Source organism: Oncorhynchus mykiss, chromosome 28 (assembly GCF_013265735.2).
Source record: "Oncorhynchus mykiss isolate Arlee chromosome 28, USDA_OmykA_1.1, whole genome shotgun sequence".
Taxonomy (NCBI): Eukaryota; Metazoa; Chordata; class Actinopteri; order Salmoniformes; family Salmonidae; genus Oncorhynchus; species Oncorhynchus mykiss.
Window position 1 is genome coordinate 17,867,142 of NC_048592.1, and position 24,808 is coordinate 17,891,949.

General features: G+C 41.7%; 1 protein-coding gene across 1 annotated transcript in view; it reads left to right on the plus strand.

Moving 5' to 3' along the window:
• The first annotated feature begins 586 nt into the window (after window positions 1-586).
• Window positions 587-24,808, plus strand: part of LOC110508657 (dipeptidyl aminopeptidase-like protein 6) — a 119,140-nt gene continuing 94,918 nt past the window's right edge. Inside the window, exon 1 of the mRNA XM_021589344.2 lies at window positions 587-1,549. Within this exon, the coding sequence (XP_021445019.1) occupies window positions 1,355-1,549 (195 nt within the window). The 5' untranslated portion in view covers window positions 587-1,354. The remainder of the gene's footprint in view (window positions 1,550-24,808) is intronic.

Consider the following 24,808-nt stretch of genomic DNA (forward strand, 5'->3'; position numbering starts at 1 on the left):
ATCCCAAAGGTGTTCGCTAGGTTCCTGTGCTGAGGTTGCTTCCAGAGGCAGTTTGGAACTCGGTAGTGAGTGTTGAAACCGAGGACAGATGATTTTATACACCTGTCAGCAAAGGATGTGGCTGGAATAGCCAAATCCACTAATTTGAAGGGGTGTCCACATACTTTTGTATATATAGTGTCTATATGCAATATATATCTATCCTACTGTATGGCTTTACTCGCATAAAAACTGTGGATGGAAACGTGGTTTACGGTGCTGTCCATGCATGGAGCTGAAATCCCGCACAGTGCATTCCCAGGGGACATAAGGTTCAAAGGATGAATAAATACTTTTTGTATCTCGATTCAAGAGGAATGTGTTGAATTTGTGTTTGAGGTTGGCTGCCAAGGTCTTCTAGATACAAATATGGAAAAGAAGCTCAAAAGACTTGAAGAAAAGACTGAATGTAGTAAGGGGTGTCGGTAAACTATAACTGTCATAAAAAAAAGTCGTCATTCTTCTGAATGCAAGTGTCTTTTCTCATTGAGCCGCAGAGAGGCACTCGAACTCCGTCCTGGACTAACAGGGACTGGAACGACCAGAATAACGACCCGAATAATCACATACTGCTTGTTTTTTGCACTTTTTTGAGACCGGACAATTTAAAAAAAACTTGAATGCAATATTGGATTAAAGGAAATCTGCTTTGCCCCTCCATGAATGTGTATTATATGCAGTAGGCTATCGTGTGCAGTGTGTTTTTGAGATAGATTGTGCACAGCCTTACCTCACTTCTCATGCAGAACGCGTCCACGGACGCGCCACGTCCTTCACACACACACCAGGTCTGTCTAACCACCAAAGCTGTTAGCTGTTGAGGCTATCAGCCTATTTAGTAACTTTGATCGGGTACAATTTCTGAATCTGTATTTAAAATCAGATAGGATACCCATAGGGACGGGCTACTACGTCGCTGTGAGGACGCATCAACAAACCGAAAAGGGGAACCAACGTGCTCTGAATACAGACACCCAACTATTGACACCTAATGTAGCCTTGCTCACCGCTCCTTTAGGACAAAGCCAACAGCTAATCGATCAGAGGACTTGCTGTTTAGCCTATAGGCCTCTCTGTTTTCTAATTAAAACAGGAAAAGGTTTTCAGTTTTAACACGTTATTTTATCGGGATTATTCACCTGTTGTCTTTGAACAATCTCCGCTTTATTCCAGAGGGAGACATTGGCCATCCGCCATCGGCTCTCTCCGAAGCGCACAGAAAAGAAGCAGTAGCCTACACATACAAGCAAGTCCCCAAAGACGAGAGCTGTCTCTTGCTTTGACATGCTGTAGGGGTTTTGTCTGGACTGGACTTATGGCTTCGCTGTATCAGAGATTCACCGGTAAGATTAATACAAATAACTCTTTCCCGCACCCACCTGAGGCCAGCCACCTACTCGGCGGACAGGTCGCGGATGAGGAGAACAACACAGGGAAGACCTCTCAGCCCGTCGCCGACGGCAGAGCCCATGTTCCCTACCGAAAGAAAAATGCGAGCGAGGACGAGCATGTAAGACCTTGTTCTAAACCTCTACTTTAAACTATTGGTGTATTGATTTTATAATTGAAAGCACCACCTGATTAATTGTTGACAACTTCAACTGATTGCATAGCCCCTGTCTGCTTTATATTTTTCGCCCCATCATTTGAGTGTACACTATCATGCTGCTGCAATTATGTTCTTGGTTCACTCTTGCCTAAATGGTTTTGCAACTGAAACATGGTGTGCTACCCCCGTGATTTTCAGATCAGCAGGCTATGAATTGCAGTATGATTTCTGAGCATCAGATGCTCCCTCAGTCGAGGCGTGGTTTCTATTGAAGAAACTTATTGTATCTGGATGGTTGGCCTTGTGTAGTGTCTGAATAGGCCGTCGCTCTCTGTGTTGTGGTACTTGCCCACTGTAACTGGTTAAAGTTGTATGTAACGGCATTTGAATACACCTTCACAGCTCCCTGGTCTGTTGGTTGACAACTTGAAATTAATTCAAATTCAACGTTTGATATGTAGGTTAGATGCAAATTAAAACCCGATGTAATAACGATTTGTCCCTCTTTTGCAATCTAAGTATCTCATCGAAGTCGGCAAGCTTTCACGGGTTCTCGTTTTGCGAGGACTTTAATGTTTACATGTGGAGATCCAACAGATGAGTGTGTTCTGTAGCCCATGTTGATGATAATTAGACATAGGTCTACGCCTGATGTAGTCTGGTTTTACATTTGAATCATAATTAGTCTTCATTTTTGCGGCGAGGCTCAAGCCACTGTTACTTTCTATGGCCCTGTCCATGGTGCTGAAATTGGACATGAAGGCATTCCCTGCTTTTGTTAAAGAATTGGCCTCCTATTATAGATACAAATATTTAGTTCTTCATCGTCACGGTCGTTTTTGAACACTTCATGTTTTGTGTTGCTGTTAAAAAAACACTCAGCACAGGCGAGTCTAGGTTGAAATTTAGTTGAGTTGTCAACTAACATAAATTCAAAAACAACAAGAAATGTCACCATGTCATTGGATTTAGGTTTTTAAAAATATGAAATTCCCTTACATTGATGACTTTTGAGTGTTAACCTCTCATATATTTTCTCTCGGTAGAGATAGCGACCGCAACAAGGCTATATAGAGCCTGTCAATGTGAGGATGTCCCCGCTGCATTATTGATGTTTGTTGTGATGACAATCAGGCGATAAAGGGAGGAACGACCGACACTTTCTCTGTCACTGATACTGTTCTGTCGCGCTCAACACAGCACAACACAACGACACTGTCGTAGTGTGTCATGTTCCCTAATTTCCTGCCACAATGGCCACATGTATTGCATATCTCATTACAATATTAGTATCTTTCAATTTCATGATTTAACATGGTGGTGTATATTCGTTTTTTATTCTCTAGGGTTATTTCCAATACTTTCAAAAACAGATGGCTATGTTTCCTGTATCACCTTCAGCACGCCTTCAGTCCTGATATCCCCCAAGCAGTAGTGGAGTATGAAATTACCATTTGCCTCATGAGTTGAGGAGTTTCACAGTTTCTGGGGTGACATCTTGTTTTCTTGAACTCAGTGGGAATTAATAGGTGTGTGTGTGTGTGTGTGAGTGCAATTCTTTTATTATTAATAAATAATAAAGGGGTCAATGTAAATAGTCCAGGTGGCCATTTGATTAACTGTTCAGCAGTCTTATGACTTGGGGGTAGAAGCTGTTCAGAAGCCTTTTGGTCCCAGACTTGGCGCTCCAGTATCGCTTGCCGTGCGGAAGCAGAGAGAATAGTCTATGCCTTTGGTGGTCTCGGACAATTTTTTGGGCCTTCCTCTGATACAGCCTCTGAGGTCCTGGATGACAGGTGAGTTCAGCCCCAGTGATATACTGGGCCGTAAGCACTACCCTCTGTAGGGCCTTGTGGTCGGAATCCAAGCAGTTGCCATAACAGGCAGTGAAGATGCTCTCAATGGTGCAGCTGTAGACCTTTTTGAGGATGTGAGGGCTCATGCCAAACATTTCCAGCCTCCTGGGGGGAAAGAGGCATTGTCGTGCCCTCTTCTCTACTATGTTGGTGTGTTTGGACCATGATAGGTCCTTAGTGATGTGGACTCCGAGGAACTTGATGCTCTCGACCTGCTCCACTACAGCCCTGTCGATGTTAATGGGGGCCTGTTTGGCCCGTCGATTCCTGTAGTCCACAATAAGCCCCTTTGCCTTGCCCACATTGAGGGAGAGGTTGTTGTCCTGGCACCGCACTGCGTTGTCGGGCCTACCACTGTTGTGTCGTTGACAAACTTAATGATGGTGTTGGAATCGTGCACGTTGTTGCAGAGAGAGATGTTCAGTACCAGGGTCCTTAGCTTAGTGATGAGCTTGGAGGGCAGTATGGTGTTGAACGCTGAGCTGTAGTCAATGAACAGCATTCTAACGTAGGTGTTACTTTTGTCCAGGTGGGAAAGGGCAGTGTGGAGTTTGAAAGAGATTGCATCATCTGTGGATCTGTTGGGGTGGTTTGCGAATTGGAGTGAGTCTCGGGGGTCTGGAGTGCTGGAGTTGATGTGAGCCATGACTAGCCTTTTCAAAGCATTTCACGGCTACAAATGTGAGTGCTACGGGGCGGCAATCATTTAGACAGGTTACCTTGGCATTCTCTGGCACATGGACTATGGTGGTTTGCTTGAAACATGTAGATATCACAGACTGGATCAGGGAGAGGTTAAAAATGTCAATGAAGACACTTGCCAGCTAGTTATCGCATGCTCACCATGTAGCCTATATATGTTAACAGGATTATGTGGCATAGTACTATGGTATTATAGAGTCACCGGAGGGGATATCAGCCAGACTTCTTTCTCTTTCTCATTACCCTCTACTGCTAATGGCAGTCGGGGCTGAAATACAATAAAATGACTGTCATTAATCATCGCATGGCTGCTGCAGCCTAAAATAGGGCGACATTTAAAGGATAGTGACCTGTGGAGCAGGCTTCCTTTGTGAGCAGTAGCCATATTGACTTTCCCGGGGTGCCCAGCCAGCCAACAGAGGAGAACTCAAGCACATCCTATTGTTAAGTCCCTCCATCCCCTGACAAAGAAAGGTGACACACGAGTGTGCACTGTGCAGGAGAACTTGGTATCTAATGACTGAGTGGGAGATCGATTCATACATGTTTACTTACCTTTGAGTTCCTTATATTTTCATTGAATTTAATTACCTTTATAGGCTGGCTAGGACATCAGTAAGCTTGGATTTTCATTGCTGTGGGGCACTGGGGAGTGGTGAGCTATGTGAATTGCTGTGTGAATGTTTATACACTTTTGTTTACTGACAATAAAGCTAACATCCAATGAGACACATTTCTGCCACTTTTCTACAGAATTCATTAAAGCTCACAAATTCCATGTGGCAATTAGGTCTGTAATTACTATTGTGTACTGAAACACTTGCATCCCTGCTGAACTATAATGGGCAATTCATCACAATAGACTCAAGGGATAATTTCCTGAAAGTGTGATCTGATCCACTTTGCTATTCAGCAACAGCCTTAGGAAGTTTATCACCTTGTATTCTTCACATTTCAATTGAAAGCTGAACATAATGTTGAAATGTAAAACCGGGTTTTTATATAGCACAGCAGTTTTATTTTCAACCAATTATCAGAAGAGTTCTTCTCTCCCTTGGTCGATGACGATAACCACTCAAGTGTGTCCTGAAACAGAGAAGAAAGACAGAAGTATCATACTCTCTGTCTGGGGAGCCTGCTGGGTAAGATTAGGTGTGAAACAGCATGGGTAGTTGGCTACAAAGATTTTCTCCAGGGACTAACATGTTATGTTATTCTCCCTGACTATTCTCTCTCTCTCTCTCTCTCTCTCTCTCTCTCTCTCTTTCTCTCCCTCTCTCTCTCTCTCTCTCTCTCTCGTTGATATGAGTGTTGTTTTTTTGCTTATTTCTCAGTATACAACATTTCAGATAAATATTGAAAGTTATTTATCCCAAAACAAAGCTCATTTCAACTCTGCTGTTTTTCCCAAAACATTACATAAGAATGACTCATAAAGATTCAATTTAGAACAATATCATACACATTCTTTTATTTGATCAAGAGAATAGCCATTGAAATCTGATCAAACATGAAGACCCCTTCCTAGTAGGCACATTATTCTGTTATCATGTACTCACTTTGTCTGGTACTGATTTGGCATGGGAGTTCAAAGGGCATGATTGAAGTGGGAGATGTTTCATTGAGATGGGTACTGTTACTCTGGTTGGTAGACAAGGGCAGCCTCATCTAGCTCCATCTGTCTGTTAGTCCGAGAATAGAATAAACTCCTGCTAGTCTGTTCTGCTCTGGACCCACTCCTGCCCGTCCAGACAATTTTGGTCTGGATAGTAGCTACTATAAGCACACACTCTAGATTTGTGCAGTTAGCCCTGAGTCAAGCTTGGCCTAAATCACAGGCATCACTCCAGTGTTGGGGGACGACAAAGTTTGGAAGAAAAACCAAATAGGAGTGAGATTCTCTTAAAAGGATGGCTTTTGTCAAATAATGCTTTTCTCGGAGTGGCTTGAGTCTGGGTCAAGGATAGCTGCCACAGAGCTTACTAAGAGCAGTCAAATGGAGGAAAAAAGAACAGTGATAGCAAATATTCTCTTTCCTCCCATAGTCCATATTAATAGCTGTGGCAATGCAATTAACAACATCCTGCTATTATGCCCCGGGATATGGCTGCATCATTAGGCCTTCCACGTGCTTTACTGCTGTTCGGGACGCTCTGCCACTTACATGTAGATGCTAGTCTGATAGCAGACAACGAGTCAGATAGTGGATGGTTTGTGTAGCCCAGAGCCATCTTTATACAGTATGTCTCTGGTATATCCATCCATCCAGGCCATGCCCATTCTCCCTGTTGTAAAGAACAGAGAGTGAACTTAGCAGCCTGCCACCCATAGAAATAGAATGACTAATTCTCTTTTATGCTAATATAATTTTATGTCTATGCGGCCACCGAGGCCATCTTCTCCCCACCACACCACAGCCTCCTCAGCTAGGACCTCCTGCTCTGTGTTGCCATGGTTTCAAAGATGAAGAGGGTGAGGCATAATCTCTCCTCACTCACTCTTGCTTCCTGGGTGCCATTTGTTTGCCATCTGGAGATGACGCAGCATACACATGATGCCCCTACCAACGACATGCCACTCGCTCAAACCATGGCGACTGACATGATGCATTTGCCTAGAATGGCAGTTGGATTGCTTCTCCTAAACAAACAGGTTTAGATGAAAGCCCAAAACTGGGCCTATTATGTATTATCTGGAGGCGGCGTATGAATATGATCCTTTTCACCTCTCCTGAGTGCTCTGTCTGTTAACGTGGACGCTCTTTCTGTCACTGGGTATCTATCGACCTGTTTCCTGAACCTGCTGCCCCGCCCCCAGGGGCCTCTCAACAGGCCTTGCATCCCCTCTGCTCTGCCGTGCCGCCGCCCCTCCGAGGTCTGTCTGTCGCACCGTGCCATCTATCATCCCCGGCCATGCAGCCACGCCCCTCTACATTCTTGTCTGTCAATAGCACATCAAAGTGGCCCTACTGTAGCACAGTTGCGCTGCCTTATCCCAGATCTGTCTGTGCTGTCTTGCCAACACCTATGTCATTGTCCGAAATATGTTTCATTATCGTGACAAAGCTAGAGCTGCCTACCTCCCAGCTATCACATTTGTCTCCTTGAAAGTTGTGGGAACGTATGTTTTTGGTTTCACATTGGTTATGGGAATGAAGCTATACGTTTCCTGACTGGTAAATCTGAACCCTTTTCAAACATTCTGAGAACAGAAGTGAACATTTTGCCTGTTCTGGGAATGTTTATTTTTTTAGGTTGCAGGGAGGTTTTAAGAACGTTTTACTCTGGTTCCTTGAAAGTTTTTCTGGGAGGTTTTATTAACGCTCTGAGAACAGAAATTCTAGGTTATTTAGAGGTTTTTTTTATAGCTTCATTAAACTTTCCCAATACGATTTTTAATAACACTGCTAGTTTATTTTGGGGTAACTTTTTTGAGCCCCAAGCACAGATAGGACATATGGAAATTCATTTCCTTAGGCATTAATCATGTAAATACATTTATTTTTTATGGTGTCATGGCAGCAGTGAGATTTGAAGCTATGAGCTTGTGTTTTCTATCCATGGAAATAATCCACTGCGGCACCAGGATGGAGGTAGAATACCATGTTTGTTTTTTTACGGATACAAAGCTGTTCATTTTAGTCTATTCAAACAGGCCCCATTTCAAATGAAACAAGCAGTCATTCAGATCAGGTCAGGCTGAATAATGCGAGAGTAGTATCCTTCGTAGGAAGTGCCTACATTATTCCGTAAATTATTTGTCAATTGTGGGAATTAATTAATGTACAGTATATACTGTGTATATAATGTATCGGCCAGTCACTCCAATCTTAATTCTATTATATATTATATATATATATACTGTATAACACAGCATTGTTGAATACTTGTTTCTGGTTGGCTAGAAAGGCATTCTAGAATGGACATTAAAACCAGAGAACGAGACAGTTGGAAAAGATATCGGGACAGGTGGAAAAGATATCGGGGCACCTTGCAATCATGATGCAGCAAAGATAATGCTCAATATATGGCGCATTGAACAGTCAGCCCTGTGCAGAAATGTTTTTCAACAGAATTGGCGCAATGAATACACCCCTGATCACACACGTACATAGTTCACTTTCATAGCAGCCACATACAAACAGCTGAACAGTGAATAAGCAACACCTGGAACAGGTGAAACAGATCAGGGTTTGACAATATTATGTACTGTTTTATCTTTTGTTTATATGTAATGTTAGTGCCTTAATGTGTTTGGACCCCAAGAAGAGTAGCTGCTGCCTTGTCAACAGCTAATGGGCATCTCTAATAAATACAAAAGCAAATAGTGGCACCGTCATAGAAAGCCAACTTTCCAACAAGTCAGCTTGTCAGATTTCTGCTCTGCTATCTTCAACTGTAACTGCTGTTATTGTGAAATGAAAACGTCTAGGAGCAACAACGGCTCAGCCATGAAGTGGTAGGCCACACAAGCTCACATAACGGGACCGCCGAATGCTGAAGAGCATAGAGTGTAAAAATCGTCTGTCCTCTTTTGCAACACGCACTACTAATGTCAGCAGAGAACTAGGGCCCTTAGTTCCAGTGAAGGGAAATCTTAACGCTACAGCACACAATGACATTCTAGACAATTCTGTGCTTCCAACTTTGTGGCAACAGTTTGGGGAAGGCCCTTTCCTGTTTCAGCATGACAATGCACATGTGCACAAAGCAGTAAGAAAATCAGCTGAACTTCATTCTTCCATTGTCGGCCTGAAATCCTCCCTGAATGATCTCCTTTTGAGAACGACTGAGGGATGCATTAGCACCGTTGAAGATACCGTCACCCGACATGAGCAGGTGAACAAACAGCTGCAGAAGGACAATGCTTATCTCAAAAACATGGTGGACCGGAACCAGAGCAGTATCCCAGTATCTCTACTTCCACATTCATCTTCTGCACATCTATCACTCCAGTGTTTAATTGCTATTTTGTAATTACTTCGCCACCATGGCCTATTTATTGCCTTACCTCCCTTATCTTACCTCATTTGCACACACATTATATAGACTTTTTCTACTGTATTATTGATTGTATGTTTGTTTATTCCATGTGTAACTCTATGTTGTTGTCTGTGTCACACTGCTTTGCTTTATCTTGGCCAGGTCGCAGTTGTAAATGAGAACTTCTCAACCTTCCTACCTGGTTAAATAAAGGTGAAATACATGTTTTAAAATGTAGCAATATCCGTGTGGTAGGGTTGAAGGAGGACAGCGAAAGGGCCGAGATCACGTCTGTTTTTTCACTGAGTGGATCACTGATGACCTGGGCATAATCAACTTCACCAAGCAGCTGGAAATCGAATGCACCCACAGAACCTTAACACCAAAACCCACACCAGATGAGCCCCCACTGGCCGTCCTGATCAGGTTCCTCCGGTTTCCAAGATGGGAGAAGATACTGTGATTTGCAAGAGCTAAATGGGATGTCACCATCGATGGCAAGAGGGTCAGCCTTATCCCGATATGAGCGCAGATCTCGCCAGACGTCGCAAGCAGTTCAAGCCAGCCACCAAAGCCCCAAAGAAGAACATCACCTGGCTACCTCATTCAGCCTGCGCGGATGAAAGTTCAGTACAAAGGCCAAAGTCATCTCTTCCACACACCCGGAGAAGTGTTCACTTTTCTCAAAGAACTGAGCGCTTGATACACAAAGGTCTATCCATGGGATTTGACGCAGCTTATTGCATTTTTTGTTTGTTTGTGCTGTCCTGGGACTGAACTGCTGAATTTGGAATTTGGATCTGTTTACCCCGCGATTCGGCCGCTACAGGTGATTGAGACATTTTCAACAAACAATTATTTTTCCCGTGGTGAGTTCTATTATATTTACAGGAGTATATATTTAGGTTTTGACAATATCCACTGGGCGAAGCAAATTAGCATGCCTAGGCCCATTGCTTTTTCCCTCATTTATGTTTCTCCTCTTCTCCTGAAAAGAGACTCAAACAGCCCTGGTTGTTGAGAGTACATTTTTTCAGCCATAAATGTCTAATCACAGCATTTTTTTCTACGTAGAGAGCTTGTAGGCTTTGGTTTTAGTTTATGCCAAAGTTTAGCTAGTAAGAGTAAGATGGAAAGCGAGCAACAACGTATCTCTACAAGTGTTCTCGTGTTTGATTGTTGGGATTGTGGTTTTAGTCCAACAATCAGGTTGGAAGGTGTTTATGGTTTGTTTCTATGTTAAATGCCATTTCTTTCCTAAGAGACACATAGGTCACTTCAAGCTTATGTTGAAACGTTACCTGATTATTTACATATGAGTGATTACCATTCAGTTATATATTTGAAACCCAACTCATGCCCACAAGATGCCCAACCCACAAAAATATGTCACATTAAAAGAGCCTATACATACCTTAAGAAATTAAAGGCTGACATTGTGTTCTTGCAAGAAACACATCTTATACTGTCAGTGAATCCATGAAATTAAAGAGGGAATGGGCAGGACAAGTTTTTGTGTCCTCTTTAATAAGTAGACACATCCCATTTTGTATCAGCAACACCATCTCTGATCCCTTAGGCAGGTTTGTTTTGTTGCAGGGGCATGCATTCGGAGTCTTGGAGCCTATTGAATATTTAAGCTCCTAACCTCGATGACCATATGTTTGTTCAGAATGTCTTCCTGGTGGGAGGAGATTTAAATGTTTGTTTAGATACAGTTCTAGATTGGTCCTCTGACAAACCCTCCCCTCTTACCAAAGCCGTCAAGCTCACCATGTCATTCCTGAAGGATCTCAATTTACTAGACGTCTGGAGACAGATGCACCCACAGGATAGGGACTACTCTTTTTATTCACACTCCACACTTCACCAACACTCACACATGTATAGATAACTTTTTACTATCAACCCAACTGTTTCATAGAGTGTTATAAACTGCTTTGAGCCCTGAATGTTGACAGCCATGGTATATCAGACCGTATACCACGGGTATGACAAATCATATATTTTTACTGCTCTAATTACTTTGATTAACAGTTTATAATTGCAATAAGGCACCTTGGGGATTTGTGATATATGGCCAATATACAACGGCTAAGGGCTGTGTCCAGGCACTCCGAAATGCATCATGCATAAGAACAGCCCTTATCTGTCGTATATTTGCCATCTACCACATCCCCTCGGGCCTTATTGCTTAATTGGATTCCAATTATCTCCCCAGAATTGCCTACTGACCATTCCCCTCTTATTGCCAATCTCTATTCCTACCAAGGTAAATGGAGCATGAAGATGGAGACTAAATTCTGCATTTCTGAAGCAACCTGAATTTTTGCATTCATCAAAGAGCAGATCAATATTTTTACTTTGACAAACAAACCCTTTGCTCTTGATAGTTTCATTCTTTGAGACACATTGAAAGCCTATACAAATCATTGCCTATACTTAAGGGTTGAAGAAAAAACACAGTGCTGAACTGAATGTCCTTGAATCTGAAACCTTTGAGCTAGAGAAAACCTACCAAAAAGCCAGACTAAAGACCTATACAGACATTTGGTAAATAAAAAACAAAAATATAATACTCTGAACACGTATCAAGCTGAGAGGGCCATCGCTAAATCAAAATAGCATTACTACGAACTTGGAGGGAATGCACACAAAGTATTGGCATGGCAACTGAAAGCAGAGGAAAGTAAGAGGACAATTAATGCTATAGAAACTCTTACTAATGAGATATCTTTCAACCCTACTGAAATGAATGATGTTTTTAAGAAATACTACGAGGACCTCTATACTTCCGAATCAAGAGTTGATCTATCAGAGATGGACTCTTTTCTCTCCTCTCTCAACCTCCCATGCCTGTCAGAGGAAGCCAGAGAGCGCCTGAGTGAACAAGTTTCAGTTCCTGAATTGTTGGAAGCCATTAAATCTTTACCTTCTAATAAATCTCCTGGGGAGGATGGCTTCCCCTGAATTTAAAACTTCTTAGGGCTAGGGGTCCCGCTAGTGCAATTCAATTAAATAATCATAAATAATATTGATTTAAAAAATGTATGTACATATAAATAAATGTCTTATATCAGCTGAAAGCTTAAATTCTTGTTTATCTAACTGCACTGTCCGATTTATAGTAGCTATTACAGCGAAAACATGCCATGCAATATTTTGAGGACGGCGCCCCACATCAAAATATTTTTCCACTGGTACAGGTTTCAAACGTTCACAAATAACGATTAAATATTCACTTACTTTTTGAAAATCTTCCTCTGATTTGTCATCCAAAGGGTCCCAGCTATAACATGTAGAGTCGTTTTCTTTATATCCCAATGGCACCATCGATTTGAGTAATCCACTCATTCAACGTGTTTCAACAAGTCAAAATATGTTTTTATTTATTCCTCAGATACCCTAAAATGTAATCAAACTATAATATTTCTTACGGAAATAATATTTCTTACGTATGTTCAAAAGGAAACCGATTTTAGCAGGTGTGTCCTGTCTTCATGTCGTACGCAAACATGAATTTCCAAGACTGTGTCCCTGTACTAAAATGGATATTTCTTATTTGTTTCTAAAGTTACAAGCCCGACACCTTGAACATATACTGCTCACACCCGTTGGAAGCCATAGGAATTGCATCCAGGGAGCTAATTTTCAATATGACCTTTTACTTGCTTTTCTAAGATGATGGTCTCTCTCTCTCCCCAAAAAATCTGGTTGGTTTTTCTTTGGATTTTTCCTACCATATCTATTGTGTTAAATTCTCCTACATTATTTTAACATTTCCACAAACTTCAAAGTGTTTTCTTTCCAATGGTACCAATTATATGCATATCCTGGATTCAGGGCATGAGCAACAGGCAGTTTACTTTGGGCACGTCATTCAGGCGGAAATTGAGAACAGCCCCGAGGAGCTGCTGGTACCCTTATCTTATGGAAGTACTTAAAAAGTGGGGAGAACATTTGCTTTCCAGAGTCTTTCTCTCAAACTGTGATTACAGTAATTCACAAGAAAGGTTAAAAATCCGCCAAAGTGCGCCTCCTATAGACCAATCTCTCTCCTTAATACAAATTCTAAACTTGTCACCAAGATGCTATCTAAGAGACTGGAGGCATGCCTCCCCCTGCTGGTCAACCCAGATCAGACTGGCTTCATGATTAATAGATTGTCCTCCAATAATCTCAGAATGTTCTTTGATATAATTCACCTTGCTAACAAAAAACAAAATACCTAGTGTCGCAGTCTCCCTCGATGCTGAAAAGGCCTTTGATAGGGTCAAATGGCCATACCTCTTTCGCGTTTTGGAAAAGTTCAGTTTAGGCACCGTGTTTGTAAACTGGATACGATTACTCTACAAATCTCCTAAAGCTAGGATTGCTACCAATGTGATTACTGTCCCCTCTTTCCCTCTCTATAGGGGGAACAGACAAAGGTTGCCCTATTAGCCCCCACCTCTTTGCCTTCGCCATCAAACCGTTAGTTGAGGCCATTAGAACATGCCCTGACACACTGTAAGTGTATTTCACAAAATTCAAAATCCCATAAAATGCATCATTGTGGACCTCATTGTGGACCTCCCTGAAGCAAATGTGTTCCTTGTGAGGAGAGGGACCTATGTACCGAATGTCATGATTTTAGGTTAAACGGGGTGAGTGGCTTGACCTTTCAAAGATATCGATATCTGGCCAATCAGTGTAATTTTATAAATGCCAGAATATCTATGGCAAGACACATCATTCACCCAAGTTTCGTTATAATTGGGCTAGTGTTGTCAGAGATATCTCATGTGACTAACGTACAAACAAATGTACAGAGACAGATCCACAGTCCCCTCCCCGATTTCATTGTGGTGCCTCAAAAATGTCTTGTGATAGATTCTGTAAATGTCCATATTCTGGAATCAAAGTATGTTTGTTCACAACATTATATACATGTATACTTATATACATTCAAACTGTTAGCTGCAGGCACACACTTCATACGTTGGAAGAAGAGAAGCAGGAAGAGAAGCCCAATATTCATTATGTTTTCAGGTTTGTAACATTTACAATCTTTCTTTCGTTTTTGAAATCTAGAGATAATATGTTTATCTAAGCTGTGATGAGTTTTCTCGTTATTTTGATCATTTAAGTGTTTTGATTGAGTGAAAAGCTTTATTTAGTAAAGATTTGTATATCTAACCCAAGATAGACAGTCTGTCGTTTCCAATATGAGCAAATCAATCATAGTGGGCAGAACAAGGAAGGAGATCCTATTGGCGCGTTCTAGCTAAAGTTAACTAAACAAACACTAACTAGATGGTAACTACCAGATAGCTAGTTAGCTACATAAATAGTTGAGCTAGCTTTAGCTATGTTATGAAAACATTGAGAAAATTGGATTTGAATGTACTTGAGAATGCGTGAAAGTGTTTGCCATAATATATTTGGTATGCCGTTTTAATTTTCAGCTTTCTTTAGCGATGTCACTGCATTATAGAATACTTTATTCTTATTTCTGTTCTATACTTATATTTTTCAGTAATGTATCTGCTGCATCCAGGGATGGAGGTGAAGATCTTGAGGGAGGCTGCAGAAACAAACTTTTAAACGAAAGGTAACTTCTAGGCATTGAAAAAAACATATGGACGTTTTTGTTTTCCATTGTATTTTTAATAACATGTAGAAAATACACTTTATGGCACTCTCAAGAAGCATTATGACCATCATAATCATATAAGCCAGATAGGCCTATCACATACAGCACATGCCCTTGTGTCAGTCATCAGTCACAAAGAGGGTGTCTTATCCTGCTCCTGAAATCTGCTCCTGCATTTATCCCAGTCACCAGCAATAGAGGTAGGTACATGTCTGACAGCAATGTGTGTGCAATTTCAATGATAATTTAATATGGTACATTTTAGAAAATGTTATATAACATAAGCATAACGTTTACAAGTAGGCTAGGGTGTAATGGAATAGTTTGCCTTGTTTTGTGGGTTTTGACACTCTTATGTAGGTGTCATAACCAGCCATAAAAATAACACAATATGTCACAACCGGTCTAAATTTGTGTAAATGCCAGTGTTATGACCATATTATGGCAGGATATGACATTATGACATGGTTATGACTGTTTCATAACTTGTTATGCCACTAGGTGTCAAAAAAAGTATTACCAAAACGTTATGCTGAAGTACTGAAACTCCCACATGTTGTTTCTTAACGTTTCGTTACGTTTTTGAGGACATTCCCAATGTCAAACCAGTTGCACAACTTTCACAGAACATTACCAACATTTGAATTAAATGTAACCGTGTTTGAAATTTTAGGAAACGTTAAAGTAATGATATACCAAGAAAATAAATATTGTATTTTTGTCAAGTTCCATAAATGTGCTGAGAATGTTCCAAAGCCAAGCAGCTGTCCTGCACCATTCCCAGAATGTTGTGGGAAGGTTGTTTGCTAAATAACCTTAGGACAACCACTCTCTCACCAAGCTCTAAGAAACATGGTTCTCAGAGGGTTATGTGCTAGCTGGGATGTGTCTGTCCTCACTCTACTAAGCAGACTGGTCTTCAGCAGACTGGTCTTCAGCAGACTGGTGTTCAGCAGACTGGTCTTCAGCAGACTGGTCTTCAGCAGACTGCTGTTACACAGTGTTTGCATAAGAACATGGCCAATAATTGCCTTTTGAGGAAAGCATGCTGGTAACTGATAGCCGTTGATGAGTGTTGATACCTTTTCCCTTTTTGGTGGATTGCCTGTTTGCACTGGTATATTCAGTAATCTTTATATTTACTGTATGCTGTCGATCCCCTCAGTATGTACTCATTCATTCCTTTACACTTGTGTGTGTTAGGTAGGTGTTGTGAAATTGTTAGATTACTTGTTAGATATTACTGCACGGTCGGAACCAGAAGCACAAGCATTTCGCTACACTCGCATTAATATCTGCTAACCATGTGTATGTGACCAATAAAGTTTGATTTGATTTTCGTCATTCATTTTTGTTGTTGTTGTATTGCACATTTAGCAGGCCTTTCTACACAACATGTCCTTAGCATGACCTTATTCTCCTCTCCTCATATTCTCATTGACTCAAACACAGATGACTGTTAGCAGAAGTTACAGTCAGAGAGTTATATGATGATATATTCAGTGTCATCAGTGTTATTAAACCTTAGTCGCTTTAGAACATTCTCTCTCTCTCTCTCTCTCGGTCAGACAGTGCAGGTTTCTGGATAAATATAACTATCTTTATTTACTTCTCCTGCCTGTTCCCATTTCTTGTGCTCTTGAACTCAAATCTCAGGAAGAGTTTCAGGAAGTTTAGACAACATGGCTGACAGTTCAGTTGTCTAGAAGATGTCTCCCTTTAGAGTAGTATTAGTGCAAGTATTATTTGTAAAGGTTTTGCTAGCTGATGATCAAGATGTCAGAAGAATGAAACCATAGGGGCCTGAAACTATGCAGGAAGAAACTACATGGGCCTGATGTTTTGTACTAAACATTGTTTGCTTTGTACCAATGCAAAGTATTTCCCAATGTTTACTGTGCCTCTTGTTCTAACGCTTATGTGTTAAACTCTCTATAACATTTCAGATGCAAACGTTTCAGTACAGTACTATGCAAAGCTTTATTCATAGATGTTTTTATTGTCTTGCTTTGAAAGTGGTAAGGTGTGAAATGCTTTAACCTAATGTAATAATTTCTTCAGGATGAGCGAAACAAAGGCATGGCAGGTCATGCGGTTGCCTCTCCATTCCATGCAATACATAGACTTGGCCACTAGAGGCTCTCATGTTCCAGCCAATATCAGCAAGCAACTTGGAGAAAGGCAGCTAGACAGACTGGCAAGACGGGTAAGGAAGGAGGCATGAGATCAATATGCATGGGAGCACACAAGCCAATAGATATGCAGAAAGGAGGAGGTAGTCATGGCTAACAATGCAGTTAGGGGTAAGGCAAAGACTGACAACCAATCAATCCCCTATAAATAATGTGCTTATATTCATGAGATCCAAAATGCCTGCTGGTGTGATGCTCATTTCTACTGCCGCGGGGGAGAGACAGACCAGTCTGACACAGCCAGCCAGAGCCAAAACGAGATTCACAATGTCATATCACAGTAGGGGAAAGCAGAACAGGCTTTATACAGTCACAGAGCCCAAACACTCACAGACTGACAGCTGCATTAAGAAAACTGATGGATGACATTGACCACCAGTCTCAGCTGTGTGTGTGTGTGTGTGTGTGTGTGTGTGTGTGTGTGTGCCTGCAGAGAGAATGATTTAACATTTAATTAGAGGACCAGTAGGGAGGAAATGGTGACATTCTAGAATCTATTTTCTCTCTAATGAGTTCTCTGAGACAGATTCACAGTTATTTGACTTGTATAAATAAAGATCAGACACAAATTTGCCAACTGCCAAGTTCAAAGTACTGCAAATTAATTAAATGTGGGAGTACAGTTTTTATACAGCAGGGGCCAAAATGTTACTTACTGCTTCTCTCTTCCAATATACAGTGCCTTGCGAAAGTATTCGGCCCCCTTGAACTTTGCGACCTTTTGCCACATTTCAGGCTTCAAACATAAAGATATAAAACTGTATTTTTTTGTGAAGAATCAACAACAAGTGGGACACAATCATGAAGTGGAACGACATTTATTGGATATTTCAAACTTTTTTAACAAATCAAAAACTGAAAAATTGGGCGTGCAAAATTATTCAGCCCCCTTAAGTTAATACTTTGTAGCGCCACCTTTTGTTGCGATTACAGCTGTAAGTCGCTTGGGGTATGTCTCTATCAGTTTTGCACATCGAGAGACTGACATTCTTTCCCATTCCTCCTTGCAAAACAGCTCGAGCTCAGTGAGGATGGATTGGATGGAGAGCATTTGTGAACAGCAGTTTTCAGTTCTTTCTACAGATTCTCGATTGGATTCAGGTCTGGACTTTGACTTGGCCATTCCAACACCTGGATGTTTATTTTTGAACCATTCCATTGTAGATTTTGCTTTATGTTTTGGATCATTGTCTTGTTGGAAGACAAATCTCCGTCCCAGTCTCAGGTCTTTTGCAGACTCCATCAGGTTTTCTTCCAGAATGGTCCTGTATTTGGCTCCATCCATCTTCCCATCAATTTTAACCATCTTCCCTGTCCCTGCTGAAGAAAAGCAGGCCCAAACAATGATGCTGCCACCACCATGTTTGACAGTGGGGATGGTGTGTTCAGCTGTGTTGCTTTTACGCCAAACATAACGTTTTGCATTGTTGCCAAAAAGTTCAATTTTGGTTTCATCTGACCAGAGCACCTTCTTCCACATGTTTGGTGTGTCTCCCAGGTGGCTTGTGGCAAACTTTAAACAACACTTTTTATGGATATCTTTAAGAAATGGCTTTCTTCTTGCCACTCTTCCATAAAGGCCAGATTTGTGCAATATACGACTGATTGTTGTCCTATGGACAGAGTCTCCCACCTCAGCTGTAGAGCTCTGCAGTTCATCCAGAGTGATCATGGGCCTCTTGGCTGCATCTCTGATCAGTCTTCTCCTTGTATGAGCTGAAAGTTTAGAGGGACGGCCAGGTCTTGGTAGATTTGCAGTGGTCTGATACTCCTTCCATTTCAATATTATCGCTTGCACAGTGCTCCTTGGGATGTTTAAAGCTTGGGAAATCTTTTTGTATCCAAATCCGGCTTTAAACTTCTTCACAACAGTATCTCGGACCTGCCTGGTGTGTTGCTTGTTCTTCATGATGCTCTCTGCGCTTTTAACGGACCTCTGAGACTATCACAGTGCAGGTGCATTTATACGGAGACTTGATTACACACAGGTGGATTGTATTTATCATCATTAGTCATTTAGGTCAACATTGGATCATTCAGAGATCCTCACTGAACTTCTGGAGAGAGTTTGCTGCACTGAAAGTAAAGGGGCTGAATAATTTTGCACGCCCAATTTTTCAGTTTTTGATTTGTTAAAAAAGTTTTAAATATCCAATAAATGTCGTTCCACTTCATAATTGTGTCCCACTTGTTCTTGATTCTTCACAAAAAAATACAGTTTTATATCTTTATGTTTGAAGCCTGAAATGTGGCAAAAGGTCGCAAAGTTCAAGGGGGCCGAATACTTTCGCAAGGCACTGTATATGGGTCTCAAACGTGTAATTTATTCCATCTGTAGTAATTTTGGCTAGGGGCCCTGGGGATCTGGTCGAAAGTAATGTACTATGAAGGGAGTCGGGTAACATTTGAGACACACTCAGGGAGACAGACAGGAGAGCTAGTTAGTTGAACAGTAGTAGTTAGTCTCAGCAAGCAGCATTAGAATCCAGAGTCCAGCCAGGGGATTTGTCCCTAATGGCACCCTATTCCCTATATAGTACACTACTTTTGACCAGATCCCTATGGATCCTAGTCAAAAGTAAGGCACTGAATAGGGAATAGGGTGCTATCTGGGAGTAAGCCTGTTTTTTCTGGGATGAGACCAGGCAGGCAGCAGTAATCTCTTGTGTCACACTGGCAAGTTCTCTTATCGACCCTGCCATGATAGTGCCACAGCTCTGGGACTATACACACACAGAGGGCAGAGATGCTAAAGGAATACTGCCACATAGAAGCAACAGGTCACCTACTGCATCGATTAAACCATTTTTAAAGTGTACACTACCATTCAAAAGTTTGGGGTCACTTAGAAATGTCCTTGCTCTTGAAAGACAAGCACATTTTTTGTCCATTAAAATAACGAAAAATGTATCAGAAATACAGTGTAGACGTTGTTAATGTTGTAAATGTTTATTGTAGCTGGAAACGGCAGATTTTTTAAGGAATATCTACATCGGTGTACAGAGGCCCGTTATCAGCAACCATCACTCCTGTGTTCCAATAGCATGTTGTGTTAGCTAATCCAAGTTTATCATTTTAAAAGGCTAGTTGATCATTAGAAAACACTTTTGCAATTATGTTAGCACAGCTGAAAACTGTCGTCCTGATTAAAGAAGCAATAAAACTGGCTTTCTTTAGATTAGTTGAGTATCTGGAGCATCAGCATTTGTGGGTTTGACTACAGGCTCAAAATGGCTAGAAAGTCAGGCTATTCTTGTTCTGAGAAATTTATGAAATGAAGGCTATTCCATGAGAGAAATTGCCAAGAAACTGAAGATCTCGTACAACGCTGTGTTCTACCCCCTTCACAGAACAGCACAAACTGGCTCTAACCAGAATAGAAAGAGGAGTGGGAGGCCCCGGTACAGAACTGAGCAAGAGGACAAGTACATTAGAGTGTCTAGGTTGAGAAACAGACACCTCACAAGTCTTCAACTGGCAGGTTCATTAAATAGTACTACCTGCAAAACACCAGTCTCAACGTCAACAATGAAGAGGCGACTCCTGGATACTGGCCTTCTAGGCAGCGTTGCAAAAAAAAGCCATATCTCAGACTGGCCAGTAAAAAATAAAAGATTAAGACGGACAAAAGAACACAGACACTGGACAGAGGAACGCTGCCTAGAAGGCCAGCATCCTGGAGTTGCCTCTTCACTGTTGACGTTGAGACTGGGGTTTTGTTGTTTCTATTTAATGAAGCTGCCAGTTGAGGACTTGTGAGGCATCTGTTCCAGAGCCCATTCCAGACCCAGATGCAGACACAGGAGGCAGATGGTTGGAGTCTTACAATAGTTATTCATCCAAAAGGAGTAGGCAAGAGAATGGTTGTCGACAGGCAAAAGGTCAAAACCAGATCAGAGTCCAGGAGGTACAGAGTGGCAGACAGACTCATGGTCAAGGCAGGCAGAATGGTCAGGCAGGAGGGTACAAAGTCCAGAAACAGACAAGGGCCAAGACTGGGAGGACTAGAAAAAGAAGAATGCTAAAAGCAGGAGAACGGGAAAACCGCTGGTTGATTTGCAAACATACAAGACGAACTGGCACAGAGAGACTGGAAACACAGAGATAAATACACTGGGGAAAACAAAATGAACTGGCACAGAGAGACAGGAAACACAGAGATAAATACACTGGGGAAAACAAAATGAACTGGCACAGAGAGACAGGAAACACAGAGATAAATACACTGGGGAAAACAAAATGAACTGGCACAGAGAGACAGGAAACACAGGGATAAATACACTGGGGAAAACAAAATGAACTGGCACAGAGAGACAGGAAACACAGAGATAAATACACTGGGGAAAACAAAATGAACTGGCACAGAGAGACAGGAAACACAGAGATAAATACACTGGGGAAAACAAAATGAACTGGCACAGAGAGACAGGAAACACAGGGATAAATACACTGCGGAAAACAAGCGACACCTGCAGGGGATGGAGACAATAATGAGGACAGGTGCAACAGATCAGGGTGTGACAGGTAGTGTATGTGAATTGTAAATTATTTTGTCTGTAATGTCGTTTTTGTTATTTGTCGGACCCCATTAAGAGTAGCTGTCGCCATTGATCCTAATTAATCAAATCAAAATCTAACTTTCAATGCTCATGTAGAAAATACAGTTCCTGATTATATTTTGTGCACTGTATTTAAAACACAATGGTACATAATCCAACACAGTACACTGCAAACATTCTCTGTATTTTCGGGCCAGATTTACTCATTTAACTGCATTTCACTTTGTTTCCCTTGTAAGTAACTGTGTATAGAAACAGTGGCACTACATGTTACTCATAGTCAGATAAAATACTAATATTTCTGAGACTACTGGGCGGAATGAAGAGCTCTCTCTCTCTCTCTCTCTCTCTCTCCGCTCCTGTCTCCTCTCACCACATACAAACACAAATACTGCTCTTCTCTGTCTCCTTTGTACCTTGCTGGGTCATGAAGTAGACTTTCAGGTTGCATCCCCACAGTTTTGTGTCTGCATTAAAGCCTTACAGGGAGGACAAACTAGAACTACAAGTAGCATCAATACTGCCATATAAGGGGGAAATGGTTGTGCTGCATACCTGAACAAGATAAGTCAGATTTGACTCTGTCTCCATCTGTTGGTAAAACTCAGAAAGCATGAATAGACCTTTCTCCTTTTTCTGTCTCTCTCTCATGGTGCTGGAGAGTGAGCTCTTTCTATGCGTGACCATACATAAGCATGTTTTGTCAGGGCTCTTTTGTATGTGGGCCATTTAGCTGCATGTAGCCTACATGTACAGTTGAAGTCGGAAGTTTACATACACCTGAGCCAAATACATTTAAACGCAGTTTTTCTCAATTCCTGACATTTAATCCTAGTAAAAAATCCCTATCTTAGGTCAGTAAGGATCACCACTTTATTTTAAGAATGTGAAATGTCAGAATAATAGTAGAGAGAATGATTTATTTCAGCTTTTATTTATTTTATCACATTCCCAGTGGGTCAGAAGTTTACATACAATCAATTCGTTTTTAGTAGCATTGTTTAACTTCGGTCAAACGTTTTGGGTAGCCTTCCACAAGCTTCCCACAATAAGTTGGGTGAATTTTGGCCCATTCCTCCTGACAGAGCAGGTGTAACCGAGTCAGGTTTGTAGGCCTCCTTGCTCGCACACGCTTTTTCAGTTCTGCCCACACATTTTATATAGGATTGAGGTCAGGGCTTTGTGATGACCACTCCAATACCTTGCCTTTGATGTCCTTTTGCCAGAACTTTGGAAGTATGCTTGGGATCATTTTCCATTTGGACGACCCATTTGCGACCAAGCTTTAACTTCCTGACTGATGTCTTGAGATGTTGCTTCAATATATCCACATAATTTTCCATCCTCATGATGCCATTTAGTTTGTGAAGTGCATCAGTCCCTCCTGCAGCAAAGCACCCCCACAACATGATGCTGCCACATCCGTGCTTCATGGTTGGGATGGTGTTCTTCGGCTTGCAAGCTTCCCCCTTTTCCTCCAAACATAAAGATGGTCATTATGGCCAAACAGTTCTATTTTTGTTTCATCAGACCAGAGGACATTTCCCCAAAAAGTATGATCATTGTCCCCATGTGCAGTTGCAAACCGTAGTCTGGCTTTTTTATGGCGGTTTTGGAGCAGTGGCTTCTTCCTTGCTGAGCGGCCTTTTAGGTTATGTCGATATAGGACTCGTTTTACTGTGGATATAGATATCTTTGTACCTGTTTCCTCCAGCATCTTCACAAGGTCCTTTGCTGTTGTTCTTGGATTGATTTGCACATTTCGCACCAAAGTATTTCCATCTCTAGGAGACAGAATGTGTCTCCTTCCTGAGCAGTATGATGGCTGCATGGTGTTTATACTTGTGTACTATTGTTTGTACAGATGAACGTGGTACCTTCATGCGTTTGTAAATTGCTCCCAAGGATGAACCAGACTTGTGGAGGTCTACATTTTTTTTTCTGATGTCTTGGCTGATTTGTTTTGATTTTCCCATTATGTAAAGCAAAGAGACACTGAGTTTGAAGGTAGGCCTTGAAATACATCCACTGGTATACCTCCAATTTACTTAAATGATGTCAATTAACCTATCAGAAGCTTCTAAAGCCATGACATCATTTTCTGGAATTTTCCAAGCTGTTTAAAGGCACTTAGTGTATGTAAACGCCTGACCCACTGGAATTGTGATACAGTGAATTATAAGTGAACAATTGTTGGAAAAATGACTTGTGTCTTGCACAAAGTAGATATCCGAACCGACTTGACAAAACTATAGTTTGTTAACAAGAAATTTGTGGAGTGGTTGAAAAACGAGTTTTAATGACTCCCACGTAAGTGTATGTAAACTTCCGACTTCAACTGTACATCCTCCTTGTGGTTGCTCTGTTTTATCTTCAGCCCCTGTTCCCCCTCTCAGGCAGCAGCAGAGCTTCATGTAGTCATAGACCCCACAACTCGTAGGACAGCAGAGCAGATTGCTTTTCCCTGCACATTGAAAGTGGTGCGAGAGATATAGAGTAGATAATGAATGCCTCGTGTTAGGGGAGAGTTGGTGGGGAGAGATGGAACTCGGAACTAAGAACTGTGATTTCCTATTCTGGAATCCGCAGAGTGAGGCCCACTGAGACAGGAAACAGATCTGAAATGATTGATGTTCATCCTGCGCTCCAGATTGGTTGTCAAATCATGGGAATGCAGTAACTCTATTGCCGGATGTGTCAATCTGAATCTCCCCAGCTCGCACTCATACTGAATGGCACTATGGTCAATTTCCATACAAAAATAAGTCTGTGTTGATAGCATGGGACCAGATTACATTTTTTTAACTTATTTGGTTCCACTGATGTGTCGAACTGGCTTGTGACCAAGGCACAACTCCAACACCATTAAGTTTACAGATGACACAACAGTGGTAGGCCTGATCACCGACAACGACAAGACAGCCTATAGGGAGGAGGTCAGAGACCTGGCCGGGTGGTGCCAGAATAACAACCTATCCCTCAACGTAACCAAGACTAAGGAGATGATTATGGACTACAGGAAAAGGAGGACCGAGCACACCCCCATTCTCATCGACGGGGCTGTAGTGGAGCAGGTTGAGAGCTTCGAGATCCTTGGTGTCCACATCAACAACAAACTAACATGGTCCAAGCACACCAAGACAGTGGTGAAGAGGGCACAACAAGCCTATTCCCCCTCAGGAATCTAAAAAGATTTGTCATGGGTCCTGAGATCCTCAAAAGGTTCTACAGCTGCAACATCGAGAGCATCCTGACTGGTTGCATCACTGCCTGGTACGGCAATTTCTCGGCCTC